General features: G+C 39.6%; 2 protein-coding genes across 7 annotated transcripts in view; one reads left to right on the top strand and one right to left on the bottom strand.

The window, feature by feature from the left end:
* Positions 1-820: 820 nt before the first annotated feature.
* WBP4 (WW domain binding protein 4) lies at positions 821-23,802 on the bottom strand. 4 transcript variants are annotated; one of them, XM_041407218.1, is made up of 10 exons: positions 23,670-23,793; positions 17,231-17,303; positions 15,686-15,748; positions 15,461-15,584; positions 14,450-14,662; positions 13,597-13,652; positions 10,738-10,804; positions 8,607-8,746; positions 7,349-7,581; positions 821-5,947 (listed from the first exon to the last, which is right to left on the bottom strand). In XM_041407218.1, coding segments are annotated over exons 1-10 (1,179 nt in total). In that variant the 5' UTR covers positions 23,672-23,793; the 3' UTR covers positions 821-5,739. The 4 variants fall into 4 exon arrangements, with proteins under 4 accessions (XP_041263152.1, XP_041263153.1, XP_041263156.1 ...); XM_041407219.1 differs by lacking the exon at positions 15,686-15,748; XM_041407222.1 differs by lacking the exon at positions 17,231-17,303 and having other exon boundaries at positions 23,670-23,785.
* Positions 23,790-24,091, top strand: part of ELF1 (E74 like ETS transcription factor 1) — an 87,394-nt gene continuing 87,092 nt past the window's right edge. For 2 of the 3 annotated variants that reach the window (XM_041407217.1, XM_041407215.1), the window contains exon 1: positions 23,790-23,921. The gene's annotated coding sequence lies outside the window, so the exon portion shown is untranslated. The remainder of the gene's footprint in view (positions 23,922-24,091) is intronic. The other variant, XM_041407216.1, reaches the window with a different exon arrangement.

Here is a 24,091-nt window from a genome sequence, read left to right as displayed (position 1 = left end):
GAGCAAGAGGACGTTCCTCTGCTCAAAACAGCCTTCTGCAGCTTTCCTTGTCAAATGGTGTTACAGCAAACATAAACTTCCACCCTCTGCCTGGCTTCCCCTCGGCATTGCCTGGGGACCTTACCCACAGACGCCACGTCACAGCTCGTGCAAGGCTCCAGCTTCACCGCTCTGCAGCTCCTGCAGATTGATAGGAAATGTAGTTCCTGGACCTCTTTCATTCTCTGCTGAGGTCTCACACAGCACTGTCTCACCCAGCCAGCAGGGAAGGCAGACGAAAGCTGTGTGCCTGGAAGCAGCAGCCTTTCCATGGCAGTGCAGAGATGGATGTTCACCCTCTGCAAAAGGAGGGCAGCCTGGGTACCTCACCTGGACTGTTTTCATTGAGTCATCGAGTGTGCACCTGACCCTCAGAGCACTGCTCATTGTTCCGAAGGCCAGCAAATACATGAAATACTGAATCACGGTTATAATCAAAAAGCTCACATATTCAGCTTTATTTTGAATGTTACTAACAGTAACTGCAACAAATCTTAACCTGAACTGTTAAAAACTTCAAAAATTTAAACCCGGGGCTTTTGTTACTCATAACTGATGCACAGAATGAAACAACATCCAGTTACTGCTTAAGGTGCCACAGGAAGGCACACAGATATTCTGTTGGTGGCCACAAAATAGAAGTATTTATTTTTAAGAAGCATTTACAGACCTATTTTAGTTTATATTTACCCCAGGCTCCATTTTGAACAGAATCTGCACCCCTAAAACTCCCAGGTTGCCCTAAACCCCCTGAACAGATGCACGATGGTACAAACACAGATTGTTCAAATGAAAGCTTTATTCAGTATTTTCATATAAATTCCACTTCAAGAGCTTGCAATACTTTGTAATTGCAACTGAGAAGAGAAACCAGCTGTTTAACTTTGCAGACATTACTTTTAAACTAAAACAAACGCTTTTCAATCACCCCAAGCAAGCCATTAAAATCCACTGTCTCCAGTCCCTGGTCTGTAAAACATTGTCTGCTGGTTTTTAACAGGCAGGCATGGTTTTACAGGTAAAATCAAATCTGCTTTTGAATCCTGGGAATCCCCCAAATTCTCCAGGAATCTCTGAAATCTGGCTCTCTGGGAATCCTCTTGGGCAAATTTAGCCTTTTTGAGATGATAATTTGCAACACTTTTTGCTTTGTATGGAAAATTTTATTCAAGTTCTATCCTGAAACACTTCACAAAGCTAAACCTGTTAATCACACAAACATTTAACACAAATTCTAAAAGTTAAATAATTTAGCAGGTAGAAGGTGGGGGCACTTAAGAGGTAGATAGAAGCGAGACTGAAGAGGTCTGGCTGACAGAACCCAAGGGTTGCCACAGCTGATAGAAGGAGGTATAAAGACAGCTTTTGTACAACAAGCAAAGGGATCTAAGGCCTGCAAACCCTGTATGAGGAATGGAATCTGTCTTGGGAAAAGGAATTATCAAGGAAATCAAAAGAGCACATGTAAAGTCCTGAACTAGCTTGTGTGTTGTTGGAAAACAGACAGGGCTCTTCAGGTCACAGTGCAGACCAGGCAGCAGAATTGCTCCTGGGAGCCGGGACCTGGACACACGGTGGCTAGAGAAGAACACAAAGCTTTCTGGAAACCTCAGCAGAGCAGGGGAGAAGGTGAAGGAGGACAACAGAAACACGGCACAGCGGTGACAGAGATTTGCATATCTGGGAATACTGGAGGAAGACAATTCAAGGAAGACAGCAATAATAAGGAAAGTACTAAAAAAGGGGAGACACAACTCAAAGAAACACATCAAAGAAACCAAGCAGCATGAAATTGGTTTTTACTCCCTTTCTGAGATGCCAAAATTTGCGCTGAAATAAAATTTCTTTCAGGGAAGAAAAAAGAAAAAGGAGAAATATTTATACATGCACAAGTTAGTGAATTTAACTCAGATCCATGTCATGATCTCCCCAGCCCTCCCACTTCTAAAACTGAATATTGGAACTGGATGATGCTGCAGGCACAGATTTTATCTATGAGGGTCAAATAAAACTTACCCTATTAGGAAAGTGTGGATTTCAATCTACAAATCTGCAGGTAAAGGATTAAAATGTATTTTAGCCTAAATAGGAACAAGGATTATTCTATAACATGGCTAAAATTGAGCAGTCTCTGCACAGCTCCTGGCATAACAAATGCTCAACAAAATAATTTTTCTTTTTTTCTGTATATGCAATATATTTTCTTCTGAAAGCATCACCAACTTCAGGCAGGCCCTGCTGTAAAAACACACACGAGTTTTATGCTGTGAAGCTGCCTTTCTAAGCAGACGAGGTGGATGAAAACATGAGGCAAGGAAAGAAAAATACAGAGCAGAGAATTGACTGGCTCAAAACCGCACAGAAGAAATCATCATCAGAAACTGCAATGACTGCCCCCTGCTCTCTGGCTCTCCTCATATTGCTCATAATGTCTATGACATCATATAAAACCAATGGTGTAGTCAAGGAGCTTGCAATAAAAACAGGCAAGCAGATAAAAACACTCTGTCCAATAGAAAATAGATCAGCCAGAAAAGACAACGCTTGGCTGAAACAGTAGAAGGAACATTCCTTTGTCAAAAGCCAGCACAGCCCGAAGAAGGGTTAGCAGATGAGGAGCATAACAGTGGCAATACCTAGAGGGCTCCTATAACAAATTCCAAAAGCAGAAGAGTTTGCAGGGAGATGGGACAGAAGGGAGGGAGATCTGTGCAAAACAGATGTCCTGGAAAAGCAACGTCTGCCTTAAATCACACACAAGACAGTATTTTTGTGTAGAGCAGAAAATATTTGGTTTAGATACACAGTAAGGAAATTGAATGACAGCATGGTGCAAAATTAAACAATTAGGTTTAATTAATTAAACAATTAGGTTTAGGATATATCAAAACTCAACTGGTCCTTTTTATAACTTACACTTAACAAAGAATTAACTGGTCTCTGACTTTCAGAGGTAGTGGAGAGCAAAGTGCTGTATTTCTTTGTGAAATGCAGGCTTTAAAAGTCCCATCAGCTAAAACCACACGTATGGTAGTTAAACTAACTTTACTAGCTGTAAGCAAAGAAAACTTCTAATCTTTTTTCCTAATGTTCTGGTTTGTCTACTTAACACAATACAAAGACCTTTGGCTCATATTACAACTAACAGCAGCTCCACAAGGAAACAAGTTTTGAACACTCATTTTCAGATGTCTTTAAACACCTGCTCAAGAGATTTAGTTACAGGTATCTTAAATCGCTGCCTGTGACCACTTCAAAGTGACAAAGCATTTTAAAGGAAAGATGCTAATATTTTGGGAACCTCACTAAAAATGGAAAGCTATGCTCCTCAGAGGATATTAAAAGTGGAGCCTACAAACAAGCCCTATACTGTTCAATAAAACTGTACTAATAAACAAAAACATCTTTTCAAAAATCATAATGAAATGCATATACTTTAGGCTTGGAATAACAGAAGGAGGATGAGTACAGCAGTACAAAAAAATGTCTAAGAAAATAAAGAATTGTGCTTGAAAGGAAAGCATGACCAGCTGGTAACACAGAGGCTGGCAAAAGCAAAGGAGCAGAAGGAATCAGATGTAGTGGTAAGTCACTGGTAAGGGTGCCCATGGCAGACAGTGGGTGAGTCATGTGAAAAGCAAATGAGGTTTAGGGAAGTATCAAGAGTTACTTTCAATATGCTAAGAAGTATTGGTGACCTCATGCATGGCCTTAATCAAGGTGAACTAGCCCAGGGAAATCCATCTAGGCAAGTGTAGTCCAGGCAGACGCAGGCTGGAATGGGTGATGAGAAGCACTGGTGGGACACTGAAGGTCCTGTCACACAAGGATGCTGCTTGTGATTTCAAAGAGAGAAGATGTGATGGATTCAAGGTGAAGGGAAGCTACTTAGCTCAAGGGCAGGACTTGTGTAAATTGGAAGAGTAAACTGGCCACAAACACAAGAAAACTTCAAGTTAGAGCAGGCTCCCAGAGAAATGCACAAGTAAGAACAAACCCTAAAAAATGTGATTAACAAACTCTCTCCTGGGAGTACATGTTGTACATTCCTGCATCTCAGACTTTGAAGCATCCTGCATGTGTCCTGCATCTCCAAACAATAATCCAGGGTCAGATATTACAGTAAACTTTCAAATTTATCAGAACAAACATCAGCCAAAATACACCAACCCTGAGGAAGCCAAGAAAACACATGGGATTAAATACAATAATTAATTCTCTTCTAAATACAATAAAAGTCACAAAAAATAGAAAAAAGAACTTCAACTTCCACTGTAATACAGAACAAACCAGATTCCCTATCCTGCACTCCTTTCTCAATTGAGCCAACATATTAATTGTTGTTTTCTCAAAGAAATTCAAGCCCAGCAGTTACCAACTCTGTTTTACTGGACTCTTGACAATTGCCTTAGCCACATTCCTTCTTTTTTTTGACTGAGACTCTCCTGAACAAAACACTGTGACCTTCAAGAACAGAGACATAGTTTTTAATAAATTCATTATTTGGACCTTTCTGGTTCACTGTTTGATGGCTATATTATATATAATGAGTGCAGCTGTATTCTGACACAGACAACAAATCCTGGTGATGCTAAATGCAGACCAATCCCACCAAGTGGGACAATCCTTAAGAAAATGTCCAAGTCATCTTGGACTCTACAGCCATCAGCTCACCTGATCTTTTGGTTTCCTCCCCTATGGTACTGAGAATGATGAAGTGTCAACACACTTAGGCCCTCTCAGCTTATCAAACACTGCAACCATAAAACACACACTTATCAACAGAAAAAACACAACCACCTCAAAAATGGTCCTGTATGCTGTATCAGGGCCAAGTCTCTAAAGTATTTTTTCATTAAAATAACAGGCAAGTGGGTTTTTTGCTAGGAAATAGACAAAAAGAAAGCAAGACTAAAAAAGAAAACTTGATAAGTAAAAGGAAGGAAAAATTCAAGTAGACAGCAATAAAGCAGGAGACAGGAAGACATCACAGAAATGTCTACTCCAACAGGAGTGGCTCTGGTGCTGTTACTACAAGTCAGGATTCATCAGGGTTAGATTTTCTGCAGAGGTTTAATACAGTTACTATGCACATACACAATTTTTCAGAACATCATTTGGAATGGGTGGCACTGATGTGACTAACTCTTCTAAAAACAGCTTCTAAATGATCAGTTTGAAATGCTGGCAGTCTCACCACCCACTCCTTTGCAAGTCATCAGACAAAGGTTAGTAAGCACAATATTTTACTCGTTAGTAGAGAAACTACGCCACATAAACAACCTTGGGGGATGATTTTACTCTCTAGTATACTCTAGTGATCCAGTTCCTCTATGAAAATAAAAGGTCTGCTTCATTTTTGTCAGATTAAGGATTACTACATTCTCACATACTTAGAAAAGGAGTAAAAAACCTTATGAAATGTATTTAAAACAGCATACACAGTGGAAATAGAACTTGGATGGCATGGTTACAATAAAGAATACATGTATTTACAATATTGCATAAGTAATTTAACACCAACTTCCATTCCAAAACCAATCACATCAAAATAAAATAAAAAAATATTAAACTCACATATGTTTTATTACCTATAAATCCTTAACTTCTATCCAACACTTTCTTTATAAAAGCCTGTTGAAAATATTAAACTTTTGATTCACTCTAGCTTAAACAGAATCTAAAATGATTTGTTAAGCATTACTGATCACTTAGTCTTTGTCTTAAGTTTCTAGATTTTCCATTTTCAAATTTCCTCTTCTTAAACGTTGGCACCCCTTCTGTCAGGTCTCCAAGGGAGGTGACTGTCTTCTCTTTAAATATGACTGTTTCCTCTTCTGGATCCTCCAGCACTGGGGGTGCTACATTGTCACTCTCTGTACTTGGAAGCTCCAGGTCCACTTTTTCACTGGGAGAAGAGAGGAAAATGTAAAAGGGTTAATCTACAGGAGAAAACAACATGGTGTACTGCAGTCAGCAACAGCTATTTTTATTTCACAAAGCAGCTTTGAGCTAGATGCAGTCTTGTAGTTATCATCATGACAGGCATCAAGAAAAAACACCCATGTTCTTTGTTTCTTCTGCGTGGGCTGCCATAAAAAGTAACAAATGAATACCTCATTCTGTACAGAACTTATAGCATGGCCCAAGCACTCATTGTGTCAACAGTCCTGCAAGAGATAACAGGGCTGTATGTCTGTAAATTTAAGACTAGTGAAAGACAGGAGACAGTGAGTAGTAGCAGTGGTTCACTGCCAGAGCACCACTGAGTTGTTTGCCTCAAATGTCCATTCTGAAGGGACTGCATGGCAAAGAGACCCAGCTTACCAAATCAGACAGTGATCCTAAGGTGGGAGAGGCGGCTTCGGAGGGCAGGATCACAGCCAATACTGATCCAAACAAATCAAAGACAAAAACTAAAAATGACCTATCACTTTTAAGGGGTCAGCAACAAAACACCGTGTTCCACAAGGATAACCTATGGCACAAACGTATGACGAAGAAGGAGAACCGAAGAGCTGGCAGAAAGTTACCTAAATCACAGGTATTGCAGCAGCACAACACTGCTGCAGAGACACTGGCCAATCCACACAAGAATACTTTTGCTACTACTGAGTGTTAGCCTGGTGTCAGCTCGTGTACTACACCCAGTCTGAGGTTCCAAGCTTCTAGGAAGAGATGGATCTGGCTCAAGCACCCAGACAGGAGCCACAAGAGTGATGGCAAGTCGAGAAAATGCGATTGTTGTAGTATGCCAAAAGTATAAACTTTCTGGAAGTGGTTGGCACTGTGGTTGGTCTAGACTGAATTTAAAGTAAATAATAAACAAAAAAATAATAAGAAACAAAAGATCCACCACAGGCATTATGCTGAAAAACAATCCTTCTGATCAGATGCACTTCATGAAAACATCTGCAGTTCATTGTTCTGACATGGGGGAGAGAGAGAGAGAGACAGGAACTCCGGGGGCAGCTGAATCAGTTTGTTGAAGGAGATGATGTAAGGAACATAACATCAGAGTAACAACATTTAAATATTTGATACTCAGCCTCTGAAAAAAACAGTGCATTACTATGATTCTTAAATCACTTCAATTTACTTTGTACTCATGGTGAACTTGTACACAAAACCCAAAACACCACCTCTGTCTGCAATGGAGACCTATTACTTAAAATAATAATTGTGAAAAGAATTGTATTTGAGCAACATTTCCAATCACAGTTGTGCTAATTCTGCCAGAATTCGGAGGAAAAAGCTTCAGTTCTTGCAAACAATATTATGAAAATAAGGATGGTAAAAAGCTACTCACCCTCCTTCTTCTTCTTCTTGTTCTTCCCCTACTTCCTTAAGTGCTTTCCATTTCCCATATGGGTTGTTCTTGTTAGATCCATCACCAGAGTTTTCTTGGGAAGCTGATGTACTCTCCTCTTTATCCGTGGTGTCTTCCGACTTAACTTCTCGCCATTTCCCATAAGGGCTTAACTTTTTAGCTTTGGGAGATTTTTTCCCTTCCTGTGATTCCTCACCATTATCTCCTTTCCTCTAAAGAGGAAAAAACCCATCTTAAGCAAAAAAGCCTAAATAAAAACATAACGTAGCTTTATTTTACATCTTCTATTTGGTACTATTATTATCTACTTATTATCTACTATTCATGCTTTTCAACCAAGAGTAATTTATTGAAGCAATAAATTCATATTGCAATACAATCTACACACTTTTCTTCTTGAGCTTTATAGATGAAAACAAAATCTTCAATGTTACAAGAAATTAAAGCAGGAAAATCCCATCTACCAAGGCTGAAGTTAGCAAACTTACAAACTCACTTGAAAAGCTTAGCATATCTTAAAATAAAGAGGAAAATTTTCACATGCAACTTCCTTTATATGCAGATGCACACACTTATTGCTAATACCTGATAGCAGTTTGTAGTGATGCACAGTGATACAAAAGTATGTGTTTCACAATTAACACCTGTCTAGGAATACATTTTTTATTTAAACTGCCTCTGTCTGTTCTGAATTACCAGCTTCAGGGAAACCATCTAACCCAACCAGAGACATAATCACATGTTTTATCTCAAGTTTTTAATTTATGTTTTAAACATATGATTGATACAGATTTTGTACTATGTGCTGTGTTTTTTCTCAATTTAATAAGGAAGCTACAACCATGTCATTTTCAGTCCAAAGTATTCCCTGAAGGTCTATTGGCAGTCACATTTACCAATGAAAGGTTGAAGTCATCCCCACACTGAAATCCAAACAATTTTGGGGATTATTTCAGAGAGATGACAGTGACCTTTCTCAGAGACCATCACATGTCTTGTAGAATTCAAGGTACTTCTGGCGTGTTGAAGGAAAGATCATGCTTTCTATTCTGGAACAGTGCCACTAATGAGCCAAATAACTGAATAAAGATTCATTGTATTAAGTGCAAAATTTTACTTTCAGTCACACGTTTTAATCTCATTTCAGTAAGTACAGCCTACCACAAATCATCAAAGATTCAGTTATAATTTTCTAGTATAAGATCATGTATGCAAAATAAATCTGAAGAAAACTTACCTTGAAGTTTGTTTCTGAACTCTCTGCTTCATCCTCACTATCTTCTGAGTCTGAATCAGATGCTGTTTCTGCAGGCTTGTCACGCTGACCCTTCTCATTTGAAGATGAAACAAAACCATCCGGTTTCTCCCATGTGGATACTGTCCAAGACATTTGAACAACCACATTATTTATGCTTCTTGTTTTCATCTGTTATTGCTTCGACAACATAACCTTTCAGAAGCAGTGCTGCCTTATGCAAAAATACAGCAAATAATTGAGCAAAAAGCTTTTGCCTTTGTTTGGTACATTTGTTTTAATAACTATAATCAGAAAGATAACATTTCTTCCCAGCAGAGACACAGTCAGGACAGGTGAATTCACTGGTGATAAAGCTTGTTTTAATTAGCTCTTACAAAAAAACATCACACAAGGCGAACTGTGACCCTCTCATCCTTACACAGGGCAGACAAATAAATTAATTGCCCTGTAGATGTGCCTACTTGATTTGAGCTGTTCATTGATTAGAAGGACATGATAAAGTAAAGAATGATAACTGCAAGCTTCAGGTCTCCAGGCAGCTAAACCCTTTTCTAGTGCTACTTTTCTTAGTAATATTAGGTCTCTAATTAAAAGAGCTCTCAAGCAAACAAGGAAATAAAAACATCAATCTGAAAAGACATGGAAGTACAGACACAATATATACATACACATATATCCTCATTTTCAATTTAAAAGTAGTATTCCAGTATGTACACTGAGAAGAAATACTCAAATAAAAGTTGACTCAATGGTCTTAAAACTGGTTTTAGTAAGAATATGGCAAAAGTACACTAACTTTCAGTCTATAATTTTATATAAGCTTTCAGATGCAAAAAAAACCCTACTTTTTTTCCTAATTGCAAACAACACAACATGTAAGTGCCTAGATGTATCTTGAAGAAGTACAGATGTAAGAAACTGGCAATGCATGAATTTGCATGAACAGGGCAGTCTCTTAAAGTTAGTGCTGTCACCTGTCTTCAGATTAGGAACTGAGCAATTCCACTTTCCCAGGTGCCTCATGAACAGTGCAGTAGGTGCAGCCTCCCAGACTCATAACAACAAACATGGAGCCAGCAGTCCCCTAAGTTATGTGTCTGACACGAGACACTTATAACTATTTACATCAGTTAAAAATGTGTCTTGTCATTGGAGGATGGGATTACTGTTAACAGAACAGAGAAGTAATTTTCAAGCACTCCCAAGACACACACTTACAGCTATATAAAAGTGAGGGATTTTGAAATCTCAACAGCCAAAATTCTGCCAAATGTGATGATTAGAAACATATTCTTCACAAGTGTCATATGTCCATGAAGTACTTAAAAGAACAGCAAACATAGTCAAAAATGTATCTGAACTTGAAAGGCAATGTTTAAAAATAACCAACATCTCCTTTCCCTTTCAAAAGAAATTGCAAATCCTTTGGGCAGGGGAGTGGCCCAGTGAAAAACTGAAAGGTTTTGGATTAGTTTTATTGGTTGGTTTTTTTGGTTGGCTTGGTTTTTTTTCTTTTTTTCCTATTCTTGGCATCACTAGCAATGTCACTTCATACCCAACTGCAGAAGGAAAACTCATAGCCAGCAAAAAAACCCACTTGCTCTCCAGAGAGGCATCATTGACCTTAAAATGATTCAAATAGATTTAGAAAACAGACGCTATTCTGAGGGAGTTACCACAAAGTTCCCCATGTAGGGAGAAAAAAGTGGAAAAGAAGTAGGAGGTAAGATTCTGGACTTTCTTATCAATGCTATGTCAGCAAGAGCAAAAGTTTAAGAGATTCTTAGTCAGTTCTACATGCCCATCAACACAAAATCCTGCCTTCTTCTAGTTTTCAAATTGTAATTTCAATATATATGTAGTAAAGATTAATGCCTAGTTTAGAATTGCAAGTTGAATGTCCAAAAAAATCTCTGAAGCAAAAATGTATGCACACTGACAATGCAGCCAGAAAGCCACTGCTGACTTAAGCAACTATTTGATTCCAACTAAGCCAGCAACTAAAAAAATACAAAACTTGGTAAAAAATTCAGCTATTTGCAAAACAAAAGAGATTTTTCTGAAAACCCTCTCTCCTGACGCAGTATTTAAGAAGAAAGAAAGTATTTACCTCCAGTTTGTGTGTTATAGTAATAGGTATGACCATCTTCAGTGACACCTTCCACCCACTCTGCTCCCTAGGAAAAAGATACAGGAGCTCATGAAAAAAAATTTTCAGGACCAGTCAATACATCACTTATGAGTCTATTCAACCCCTGAGTACTTTTTGTCTGTGAGCACCTTGCTGGTTTAAACCTTGAATCCCTAATGTTGTTACAAAGTATTTCCTCTGACTCCAATAAGATGGAATTCCACAACTTAAAATACTGCAAATGCACCTACACAATTACTACTCAAACAGTGGATAATTAGTATGAGGCTGCATAATAACCGTTGCCATACTGTTTAAATTTTTATATAGACCATTATTTTACATGTTTGGATTTTCTCAAAGTATTCACCCCTGAGGCTGTAATTTCCTATTTGTGTCATTGTCTTCAGTGGAGACGGCTGAAAAAAATTCTCTAGGAGACTTAGGTCTTTGTGAGGGCTACAGAAAACTAGTACCAATAAATTTTATCACAAATTAAATATACCCAAACAAATAAAAATTTATCCCAAACCAGAACATTGCAACAAATAATTATAGAATCAAACTTTGCATGTCAACAATTTATAGCACCAATTTCAACAATGCACTCTTTTTCCCTACTGATTAATAAATAAACATGAAATGTGGCTGAACTTGCTGGTATATCTTTGTGGATATGTAATTTTTTTTTTCAGAATCAGCTACAGTTATATAATCAGTCATTACACATGTCCTAACATCTTCCTTAAGACACCAGTTTTCATCCCCTCTTACACACACAACTACTTCCCTGCTCCTAAGTACCAATACTCCCAGCTCTGTGTTGGGCAACTTCACCATATATTAATTTGGTATTAATAAATGTGTATGTGTATACAGACAGGCTTTTGCATAGCTATACATTTGCTTAATATTGTTAAAACTTTGGGGTTTCTTTAATAAAAATGCAGTCAGAAGCTGAAGTTCTTGCACCCACTCTGTAAACACAAAAAATTGTACTGATAGTTTCAGAGCAGGCAAAGGCACAAAAGCCTTCAGAATCAAGCTTTCTCAAGGTTTTGCCCTCAGAAGTTTCAGTGTGCTGGTTTTGACAAAAGAAGCAAAAGGAAAGTTTATTTTAAGGATAAAGAGGCTAAAAACATATAACCCATCTCTTTTTATTAAGAATTAGATCCTGAGCATTTGTAGAGCTGTTGGTTAGTGGTTTTCAGCCAAAATCTGACACTAGGCACACTGAGTGTGACATAAATGCTAAGAAGCACACTTTCAGTCCAACTGGTTATAGGCAACCTTCAACATGCCCCTTCCTGTTCTCCCCACTGCTTACCAAGTCTGAGCAAAACCTAATGTGATGTAAAACCAGGAGGGCTCCTGGCACAACGTGTTGCAAGTATGCCCTTTAATTTCTGGGCAGTAAGTCCTTGCTAGGGATCTGGAATGTGCCCAATATCCTTAGCTCAGACTAAATAAGGGAGCAATCAAATGCTTGTTTTTAGTGATAGCGAAAATAAGTCAAGACAGGACGAAGTCACTGAGCAGGGTAAGGGAGGAATGGCAAAATACAGCTGTGTGGTGTTAGAGATACTGGGGGCTGAAGGTGTGTGCCTCTGATATGGCTAGGATGAGCTAACTTCATATTGATGCCAAGAAGGGAGTGCCTTCTGGCCCCCAATCTGCTCTGCCCACATTGGCATTTTTTCTGATTATTCAGAATGCTGATAGCAGGGAAATAAGTCTCCAAAGCACTAACCTAAACTCTGATGCCTTCACTGCCTGCACTAGGTCACTGTCAGGGTAAATATGTACCAAGGACCATACAAGATTAGTTTCAGGACCACATCTTTCAGTGGAAGGCTACAGTAAGGCTGACTTTACATATTGCAATGTTATGCATCGACTGGAAAGATAAAGTTGAAGTGCTGATTAACAAGTTGTGCAAAACCACAGGACAAGGGAATCAAAAAGCCAGAGTAGCACACAATGTAAAGACAGAGAGCTACACAATGTCAAGTACTCTGAAAACACCAAGGTTTTTTTGAACTCTAGTGTAAAATCCAACACTGGCAAACCTAACAAAACTGACATAAAATTAAAGTGTATATATGACACCTATCTTGGAAACAGGGAAACGTAACATCACAGATATGTTGGAAAAATCCTGTTTTTAATGCTGTGAAGCACAAAAATCCTAGAGTGGTAAGTATCATGGGAAAACCCATTAATCATAATTATAACTTCTTCTGCCTTTGGACTATTCTGCAAGTTTTTCTGTGCCTCAAATAAGGAATATGAAGTAATGTACTAAATACTAATTTTGCTGAATAATTGCTTGCATATATGTTCCATGATCGTAAGAAACCCAGTAAAAACACAATTTATCATGTAACTGTATCACAAAGCAAACACAAAAAAAATGGACATTTTTTTTCTTAACTACCTGACAATGCAGTCTCAGTATTGCCTTAGATTAAGGAAGCTTATCGACTTCAACTGTGTAATATTTAGTTTTTGTAATTACATTTCATTCAAAAAAGCTTTAACAGAATTTATTCAGCATTTCCCAAAAGCTTTCCATTGCATGGGTTGAAGCATAAAAGAAGTATATTCTGCAGGAACCCAACCATCACTAATTACTTCTCTTCCCCTGACAGACAAATTAGCCAAATAGGATTTCTATAGTAAAACTGCAGGTTATCAAAAAATATTCTACATATTCAAATTATATTTTCCTAACTTTAAAGGGCAAAAAAATTAGCTTCCTCAATCAGACAACTTGCAAATTGCTTATATTATTTAAGTGTTTACAAGGACAAAGAAAACTGTTAATAATTTGATTACCGTTTGTGAGTTTTGAGAGTTGCCTTGGAATCCTTTAGGTTTCTCCCACTGTGATTCTTAAAAAACAAAAGCACATTTCACTGCTTCACATTGTTCAATTTCATTGATATTTAATAATTTTTACTAAAAACAGATCTAAAGGATATGACACTGCTATATGTGCACACATATAAACAAATTATATAAATATATATACACCACTCTGGAATATGAATAATCCTTGACCAAACAATGGTATGAACAATAAACCACAGTATCACAATTACAGCTGGCTCTACTGGAGCTAACAACCCTCCAGACTCTATTACTATGCCTGATACACAGATACAGGATTTTTGGTTAAAAAAAAAAATTAGGAAATTATGAAAGACTACAGTAAATACTAATGCCAATTGTTAAATTTGTAAGAAATAGTTTGTAACATTCTCATTAATCATAAAAGAGAGTTGCTTTTATATTCTAAAGTAAAATCACAACATGAGCTCCTCAACAGAAGTCAGTTAGATAAATCCTGTAATGTGGAAAGACACAATGAGTTTATTTCACATCCCTGATCACAAAGCTTCTTCAGGAAGAACACGGCTATCTTTGTGTACTTAACCCCTGGCAGGCTAAACATTTCCAGAAACTGTGGAATTACTGTATTCTTCCATTATTAATCAACAGTAAAACCAGTCTGAAATGCTGGATACCCAAGTCTCCAATGTTAAATACCAAAACTCCATCTAAGTGTTCACATTTTAATTAACAGCATACTACTGAAAGAGCAGAGAAGTAAAAAAAAAAATGCAGATAGTCTTTTCTCACTTATATTTGGGAATTATATCTGCACTTGCTCCTCAGTAGCTTTTACCTCCAGTTTTTGTGTTGTAGTAGTATGTATAGCCTTCGGGAGATAATCCTTGCACCCACTCCTTTGTTTCAATTTTTGATGGCATTGAAGCGTCCTGAGGTGTCTTTTTTTTCTTTTCTTTCTTTTCCTTCTTCTCTTTCTTTTCTTTCTTTGCTTTAGTTTCCACTGTGTTACTCTGTGTTTTACTCTGTGTTGAACTGGAACCTACATCATCTTGGAGAAAAAAATATCCTTGAAAAAAGAGTACTATTCTAAACTTAAATATTAGTCACTCCTGCACAACAGAAAATAGGAATCTTTGGTCTTATGAGTATTTTCACTAATGAGTGAAAATCATTAGTATTACACTCCTAGCAGGTGCACTTAAAAGACTACATTAAAAGAATCTTGCTTTGTACCACTATAGCATCACAACAACATCCAAACTTAAAATGATGAGTTACAAAGAAAAAAATCATAAGGACCAATGAGCTCTAACTGAACAACAAAAGAGAAAACAAAAGAGTTATGAAAAAGACAGTTGCTACAGGGGCCTGAAACTACAAACCTGTTTTTAAAGGACAATATGTCTTCAATGTCCAGAACAAAAGTACTTGCTGAGCTGCAAGCTGACTAGGAGATTCTCATCTCCACTGTTTCATACCAGTGAGAAGCCAGCCTCTGCTACTCATGGGAACTTTTTCCTCCAACTTACAAAAGTGAAATATAAAATTAATCAAAGGATGCTGCACTGCTGATTCAAAGCACCAACTACAGCCTTTCTGTTAACACACTGTTTAATTTTTCTACTCCAAATTTGATTGTTCCATGGATCAGGGGATACCATAGCTATAAATACTCTGTACTGCAACTTCTACTACTGGTACTTTGCAGACTCCATTTTTTTTTTTTTTAATGAGCAACAGTCCTGGAGGCCTTCTCTCTCACTCCTAAACGTAATTTAAGACAAAACTCTCCTATTTAATATTCTTTCAATTCTGTCTTTAATCTTCTGGCAGCTGTATGAACTACCTGGCTTAATTCCAAGCCTTTTCATATCCTCTTGATATGCTTTCATTGCAGCCTCCTCCATTGCTGCAAATTCTTTTGACATGTTTTCTTCTTCTTTTGCCTTTTCCAAGCTTTTCTTCTTAATCTAAAACAAACAAAAAGAAATCCCAAGAGAATAAATTAAACCAACCTGATAATGAAAAGGAGTAAAAATAAGCGTTTGTGCAATTAAGATATTTGAGTTACCTCACTAATTCTCTTTGCCACATTTTCTTTATGATTCTTTCCTCTTTCATGAAACTCAATGCTCTTCAAAGTAAGAAAAAAATCAAGAAAAGTAATATGTATTATACAATTTTAAAACAGTTAATTTTAGTTACTTAAAATTTAGTTGGACTAATTTTAGTTCAACAAGCCTAAATGCAACCTGTTCTGAGAAGACTTACAGCAAACACTACAGCTCTAAAATGGCTATAGGAATACAGGAACACTGAGAAACATTCAACAGAGAAATTATAAAATCTCATAGTATTAGATTCTATGAGTAATCACATAGATACTATGAGATTACTATGAGTAATCTCATGGTATTAGAATAAGATTCATTTTTTTTCAAATAATACTGCTCAGCACACATGTTAGAGACAACAGGGAATCTGGGTTCCCTCTTCATGCTATCCTTCCATGTATCATCAGGATTTTTTTTGTCCCTGTTCTAATGCAAGCTTTTAAAAACCATATGGGTTATTTAGGGTTCCAAGTATCTACGGCCCTTAATTACATTATGCTGCACTTCAGAAATATCTCATGAATTTAAACTAATCTGCAGGTTCAAAAATCTGAAAAAGAGAGAGAAAAGGAGGAAAAGGCAAAGTGTGAGAGTTGGATAACTAAGGACAACAGAACAGTCTGCAAACCAAAAAGCTGCCAGAAAGACTGACACCAGTAGGAGCTAGAAGGAGTTCAGAAGCTCAGGTACAACAGTGGTAGTCCTCATGCAGTTCTCACATAAAAACATCTGTGCTCATTTGGGTGTTCAGATGTTAGATGCCTAAGCCTGACCTTTGCACAAACTGATGTGCAGAGGATGCACATCCCAGGATGACTCATCTTGTTTAGAGACAGACTTTATAAATTGCTCAAATCCCCCCCTTGACATGTATTTCTCTTCACTTACTCCGAGAAGATACCTGCAGTTCATGTGAGCTAATTAGGTATCTTACTGTAAGCCAGAGGAAGCTCAACTCTAGGAGTATCCCTGGCATCCAGTCAGGAATGCAAAACCTACTGCTAAGGAAGACATCAATGTGTCTAATAGTCTGCAGAAGGCATCTGCAAGTCTGAAACACCTTTCTGTAACCCAGTAATGCTTCTGTGGGCTGTGTGAAATGAAAGAAACCTGCTTTAAGAGCCCAGAGCACTGGCTGTACTGTGCCTACCACATACAAACAGTACAGACGCCAGGTTTTGCTTTCTACTTGCACATGAAAGCGAAGGACAGGTGCAGACAGTTTCAACACAGACCAAATGTTAAGTTACAGAACTCAAAGAATAAGCAGGGTCAGATATTTAGTCCCTATCTCTACTGCCAAGGAGAGCAGCAGACACCATCGTGTATGTGGGTATCTGGTTCTGATGTAATATATTTTAAGCACTACAGGTATTACAAGGGCATTTTTATAGAACAGATTTCATGCATCAACAGACTAGTATCAAAAAGTGATGTTTAAAGCCTGTAAATCAAATTCCTAATATTTGAAATAATGGACATAGTATGGTAGACCATCGTACAGGTCTGTTGTCTGCTATCCAGCACTTGCAGTAATCGCAGAATTTTTTAGGCTGAGATTTCCAGTAATCGGCCCTGGGGAAAGAAAAAAAAAGATGTATAATCTGAAACAATAACCAAAGCCACAGGTTTTCATATATATTTATATATATCTTCAGAAACTAAATTTAGTCTTCATTGTGTGATTAAATACTAAGAGTTTGGTTTTCTTTTTTTTTTTTTAAACCAAGCCTACCAAGGGTAGCTGTATTAACAACTGTGTCTCATAAAGCACAGTTCAGTATTGGGATTTTGACCATCTGACCTCCAAAAACTGCAGAATTTTTATAACTGAGTTGGTATTGTAAGAACCAGAAATATGAAACAAAGCAAGCCAGAGATAAAAAAGCAGCTCTAGGTACCCCATTTTAACATGGAACAGTCAGAAAAGTGCCACTTGCACTGTTTTTCATAAAAATGCTGGATACTGTACACAGTGAACTCAGCAACACAAAGGTGCAGTTCTGGATGACACTGAGCTACCGTGGGGAGTGAATCCCAGACCAGATTCTGACCTGTGGGGTCACAGACACAGCAGTAAATTGTTTGGATTTTTTACACTGAAACCACTGTTTGGTTTCAGTGTAAAAAAGTAAGGAATTTCTGACCCATGTAATTAGATAAGCAAGCAAACTTGGGGAAAACTTCAGAGCTGAAAAGTTAGTATATCAAAGTACTTAACAATAAAACCAACAACCTCCAATGGCTGTTTCTTCATCAAAAACTGCTTTCTAATGCCAGATGAGACTTTTGTAGAAGCAATTCTATTTCTCATTGGCTTGCAGGAACAGACACAATGCTTTGGCTCACCAGAAGACATTTGAACAACAGACTTCTACATTTTTAAATTAAAATGACAAAGAATGAGGGACAAAATTTCAAAAAATATTCACAATTATGCTGATAACATCAGAAAAATTGAATCTTGGCCTTTTGTGTGTAGATCACTGTACAAAGTTCAAGGAAAATACTTCCTGATATTGAATAAAACCAAAAATTCTTCCATGCACAACAATAACACCCTCAATCCTTATGATATGTGTGAGAAGATCTTTAATTACAGAAACAGACCTGATCAACTCAACTCCTACAATTGTAGCAGATATCAAAATACACTCTCCCATCAGTGCTTCACACAAAAATACAATTGCCAAGAGGCTATGAGTATTTGAAAGTCTAAGTACAAAGGATGTACTCTGCAAAAATATATCAAGCTATAAGCAATAGCATGGTTAGCAATGCACAGCTTTTCAAGCAATTTCCTGGAAATCTAGAAAGAAGCAGCTGGGCTTTCCTCGATTTAAACAGAAATCTGCTCATCCCTAAATGGTGTACTTTAGAACTGTGTGATTACTTAGTCACACATTTAATTACAAGGGGGTTTTTGAGACTTATACCCAAACATAATGGGGCAAAGCCCGAGAAATCTAATGCTTTGGCTGGAAAACCACCTGAGTGGGAGGGAGAAATTCAAAGCTCAGAAATACCTCAAGCTCCCTTTTCCTGCTTGAGCCATAAATTGTCTCTAAACTGTTTGACATCATCTACAATAAATTTCCAGCTAAATGCAGGGTTAAATTTCCTATGGCAATGGACCAATTTTGATAGAAAACATAAACTAAAAAAAGCCTCACTGCATGTTTTGGATATGCAAGAACCTCTGCCTTCTTCCAAGTTTAACCTAAGACAGGAGGCTCTTTCTCTTCAACAGAATCAAATGTAAGTGCTAAAATTAAGACTGTACAGCTGCATCCACCACAAGTCAATACCTGAGAATTTGACAAGCCATAGTTTCACAGCTCTATTTTACACCGATTTCTTTCCTAAATCCTGCTGGTCACCACATCTGTTGCAAACCACTGTAGCAATACATAGAGTAATCACTCTGGAGAACCTGAGGGCACACCTGTGGCTTCAGTACAAATCCACATCTTGATATAAGTATTTTAGCTTCTTCTCGTATTGGCTTTCATAAAAAGTCTCTCTACTGTTACATATAAAACAAATGTAAATGGTAGTGTGCACAGCTGTCCTAAGAACCTTAAATCCTGCACTTCATGACTAATGAAATTGTGTAACTTATGATCTCAATACTGTGGCTTATGAGCACGAATCTTATATACAACTATTTATCTTAAAGATTTTCTACTTGAATTGACACCACTGGAAAAAAAAAAAGAGCAAGCTCAGCTGAAATGGTCATTGAATAACACCTGCCACTATAACAACAGCAGAACCTGCAAAGTTCTAGTAGTGCTGCAATGAGAGCAAACCAAAGAGGACTATTTGGAAAAGAGCAGCAATTGAAGTGAAACCCCACTTTACTGAGGTGCTTCATGGGCTCCAGTCACAATTCAGATCCATGACAATTTTTTAAGTCTGTGATTGTTTTATCAACCTGACAAATACAGGCTTGAGAATAAAATAGTACAAAGGTTTTTTATTCTTGAATAACTGTGTAAAAGTAATGGGAAATAGCTATCTTATAAAGTCATTGCAGTCAAAATAGTACAGCTTTTAAGACTCCTTGTCTTCTGCCAGAAGTTAAGGTTGATTCTTGTTTTCAGCTCTACAGCTGGGCCAGCCTCCTAAAGACTAGAAAGTTGGCCAGCTGAACAACACCAGTACAACTCCCGTTCTTCCTTTTACTAAAACAAGGAGACAGTCTAGAGTACATCACATCTGCATTGTCCAGGTTTGCAGGTTGAAGTTTAGCACTGCACACATTTCACCAGGCGTGCCTCCCAAAAGGGAGCTCGGTGACACAGACCCAGAGAGAGGTTCCAGTTTTACTGCAGAGCTCTAACTCTGCAGAAGGGTTCTGGACCAAGTCTCTTTGGAGCCTGACTTTCCCAAGCTCACTGAGCAAATTGATTTGGTAGTCTGCTACCAGGGAACAGGGCAGCACCAATACAGATGGGTACTGGGCAACCTCTGGGCAAACTGCTGTAGACCCATCCAGACTTGGAAATCCCATACTAACTCACAACCAATTGGTGTCTCCCCAAGAACAGTGATCTTCTTTCAACTTTTACTGGTCATACCACTCAGAAAAAGAATGTACAACAATTTAGGGGGCTAAAGGAAAAGGAAGGAAAAGGAGGAAATGAACATCAAGCTGGTTTTTTGGAACTCATGAGATGACAAAGTCTTGTCTGCAAACAGCAGAGTGTAAATTGATCAATGTTAAAAACATGTTCAGATTTCTGAAACTAATTTAAAACATCAGAGTGAACAAGAAGACGAGAAAGAACAAGTAGCAACTCTATATTAACAATGCCTATTACTTGCGATTCCAAAAAGATATGAAAACGGTGAAACTCAGAGAGAAAGCACTGAAACTCAGGTACTTATACTCTGCACAATGCATTTCTTGAGCCAGGAGAATCACCTAGTCTATGCTGCAGTGACCAGGTTACGCATCCCAGCGCAGTGTTTGAGAGTATGCAAAAAGGACAGGTTCAGAAGTGACCTGCAGAGTAACTCAAGTACTAGAGTGCTCTCAACCTGCAGACTCCTTCTCCTCACAAGTTACTGTACCAGTAATGTTTCAACAGGTGGTGCAAACAGCTTCCTTACAAAGGGAAGCTTTAAAACCCTCAAAGTAGCTGTCTTGAGCTGAGACAGCTTTACGTGGAGATTGGGCCAGAGGATTTTGTTACTACCATGTACTGAAATCAAGAGGGAAAGAGAAACAATTGGTGGTTCTGAACACAATGAAAAAGAATTTTATTGTACAAACAAAACCTGGAAGCATTTGCTTTGAATAGCTCGGTTCTAAAATATCTGGCAGGGATGCAGGGGGTTTGTATCCAGGATGTATCTGTCCAAATCAGAAGCCCTCAGGGGTAAAAAACAGAATACATGGGCTCAGCAGTCTTCTTTGGTTTGAGTATCTACAACCTCCAAACACTTTACAAGAATGTAACATCTCAGAGCTTTCTGCAAGTTTGAGCACTAACGAGCTGCTATGTGCATCATCGCCTTGAATACACGTGTGTGAGTAAGATTCAAGTTCTCGAGTACACAAGCAAATTAATTCAGGGTAGATACTGCAGCTGTTCTAGAACAGCCAGTCAGAAGGTCAGAATCTGTTATTATTTCTGAACACTTTGACACTTTGAAATACTGCATACTTCTGAACAAAAGTAACACTTCTGTAATGGAAAGAAGTAGAGAAAAAAAAAAGAAAAAAAAAAAGAATTCCATGTATTCCACCACGGACCCTCCTCCACATGGGAAGCTGTTCTAGAACAGCTAATTCTAATTCAAATATCCCAGTATTGGTGAGATCTAAAATCGCAATGCCAAGACTGGCAAAGTAGAAGAAGATCAAAAATGCTTTCTTGTACTGTGAAGTAGGTCCCAGTGCCATGGCCGCTAATGACTCACACTCCCCAACAATTCACAGCAACTCTGTTCACTCATAGTTTACTAACTGTACTCTAAAAACTCTTCTTAGTTAAATATCCTTAACTTTTGGATTTTTTAAAGGCATTTAAAAATAAGGTAAGGAAAAGATTATCCCTGACACTGTGAGTACATGGGACTGTCCTGCCTAACCCCAGCTTGCTGTCTTTCTAATAGATCACACAATATATGTTTATACGTGGGCTCCTACAGAGCAGAGCCAGATGAGAGTTTCATCCACATGAAACATGGCAGTTGTCTGGAAGGGTTTTGCTCTTCTGGCCCTCAAGTCACATATATTTTTTTCAAGCCCTCAGTAAATTCTAATTCACAACCCAAATGTCTGCTTCTTTTTATCATTACATTAGCCCCCTGTGAACTACATACGAACTACAATATCCAATGGAAACCAGAGTCTGCAGAAGCTGCTCAGCCTGACCTGTATTTGCATGAATCTGCTTTGCCAGGCCTCTTTTCAAAATTGTAAATTACAGAATCACAGAATCACTTAGGTTGGAAAAGACCTTTAAGATCATTAAGTCCAACCCTTAGCCCAGCACTGCAAAATCTACCACTAAACCATGTCCCTAAGTGACACGTCTATGTGTCTTTTAGCTACCTCCAGGGATGGTGACTCAACCACTTCCAATGCCACAAATACTTTTAACATACAAGAATGCACAAAGATATCAGGGAAGCAGCCTTCTGCATGTATGGAGCTGCAGTTCCCTAGGTCATCTCCTCTTACTTCAGTTGTCTAAACAGTGAGGTAGAGTTGTCTCACTTCTCCCTGTCAATAGATGGAAACTGTCATCTCAAAACCAGCACTCTTTGCATCCGAAAGAGACACTTGAGAAGCATATTGAACTCCTCAGGTGTGTGTTTCATCCTTACACAGGGAACCTAAAGTGAACTGTCTGAGTCAGCTTTCAAAAGTTAAATATCTGAAGTCAGGGATATCTCCTGAGAGCAGAGGTCTGCTGCTGCTAGATGCAGAAGAAGGATATGGGCTATGTCAGGAAGAATGTGATAAGAATTAGAAGAGAGGGAAAAAACAGCAACAAAAATTGGGTCAGGAATCTGCTCAGGTATAATTTTAGCAATAACTAAAATTAAGAACACTGCTGTACCTTGTACCAGTCTGCAAGGCAGGCTCACATAGCTCACCATCAAGTACTGCCCCACAGACAGACCTCTAAAGAAATGTTTGAACACATCAAGATTTTTTTTTTTCAGCACGGAAGTTAGGATATTTTGAAAAGTAACAGAAACAAGCAGATGGACATACCATTCTATATGCCATTCTCACCTAATAGAGACAGCGGCTTGATTTTTACACATCCCCCTCCCCAATACGCGGTCAGGTATTAACACAAATTTCCTAATGAAAGGCTTCAAACAGATAGTGATGCGCGGGTAAAACCAAGGCACAGGCAATTTTCTTCCTCACGCCTCGCCCAGAACCAAAGGCGGCAAAGGAGGCCGCAAGGTGGGGGGACCTGGGACAGCGAGGGAGGGAGGCCGGGGGGATGGAGAGAGGGCAGGAGGGAGTGCAGGGGAGGGGGAGGGAGAGAGAGCGCGGGGGTGAGAAAGGGCACAGAGAGGGGGTGCAGGCTGAGGAGCCACGGGCCCCATGCCTCGCAGCGCTCCCGCCCGCTCTGAGGGACGCCGAGTGCCCCGCCGGCGGGAGGAGAAGCTGCCCGGCCTGGGCTGGGGCGATAAGAGCAAGGCAGCGCTGCAGAAACAAACAACCTGACGAGAGCGGCAGGCCGGACGGGAGCAGAGGGACCGGAGCGGCAGTGAAACACCTCACTCAGCGGGGCAGGGGTCGCCGGCCACAGCCGGGGCACGGCCACAGCCCCCGTGTCCCCGACCTCCCCACGGCCTGCGGGGGCCCGGCCCGGCCCCCGCATCACACGCCACCAGCACTGCCCGACCCCGGCTCGCAGGGCGGGGGGTTGTGCCCGCTCCCTCCCGGCCCCCGGCACTCACATCGCCGCTGCCCCGGCAGCTCGCCGCGCCGCAGCCCTCCGCTCCCCTCCGCTCGCCGCGCCGCTGGGGTGGGATGGGGCGGCGCCGGGAGAGGGAGGGAGCGCGGCGACGGGAGCCGGGAGGGCTCAAGCCGCGCTCTCCTCCCCGCCCTTCTCCCCCTCCTGCCCTCACCCGCTCCTCCTCCCTCGTCCCCGAGGAGGCGAGCGCTCAGCGGGAGCCGCCCGGACCGGGAGAAGGAGCTGCGGCCGCTCGGTGAGTGCCGCCCGCCGCCCGCGTCCCGCGTTCGGGGGCACCGGGAGGCTCAGCCGCCTCCCCTACTGTGGGCAGAGACACCGCGGACCACGGGTTCGAGCCCCACCGCCGGCAGCGCCCTGTGCCGAGCAGTCCCTGCCCCGCGGCACCCATGGGAGATGAAGGATGTG

Source organism: Onychostruthus taczanowskii, unplaced genomic scaffold (assembly GCF_017590055.1).
Source record: "Onychostruthus taczanowskii isolate IOZ18803 unplaced genomic scaffold, ASM1759005v1 scaffold26, whole genome shotgun sequence".
Lineage (NCBI taxonomy): Eukaryota > Metazoa > Chordata > Aves > Passeriformes > Passeridae > Onychostruthus > Onychostruthus taczanowskii.
Note: the sequence above shows the minus strand (reverse complement) of the source record. Positions and strands in the feature narration are given on the sequence as shown.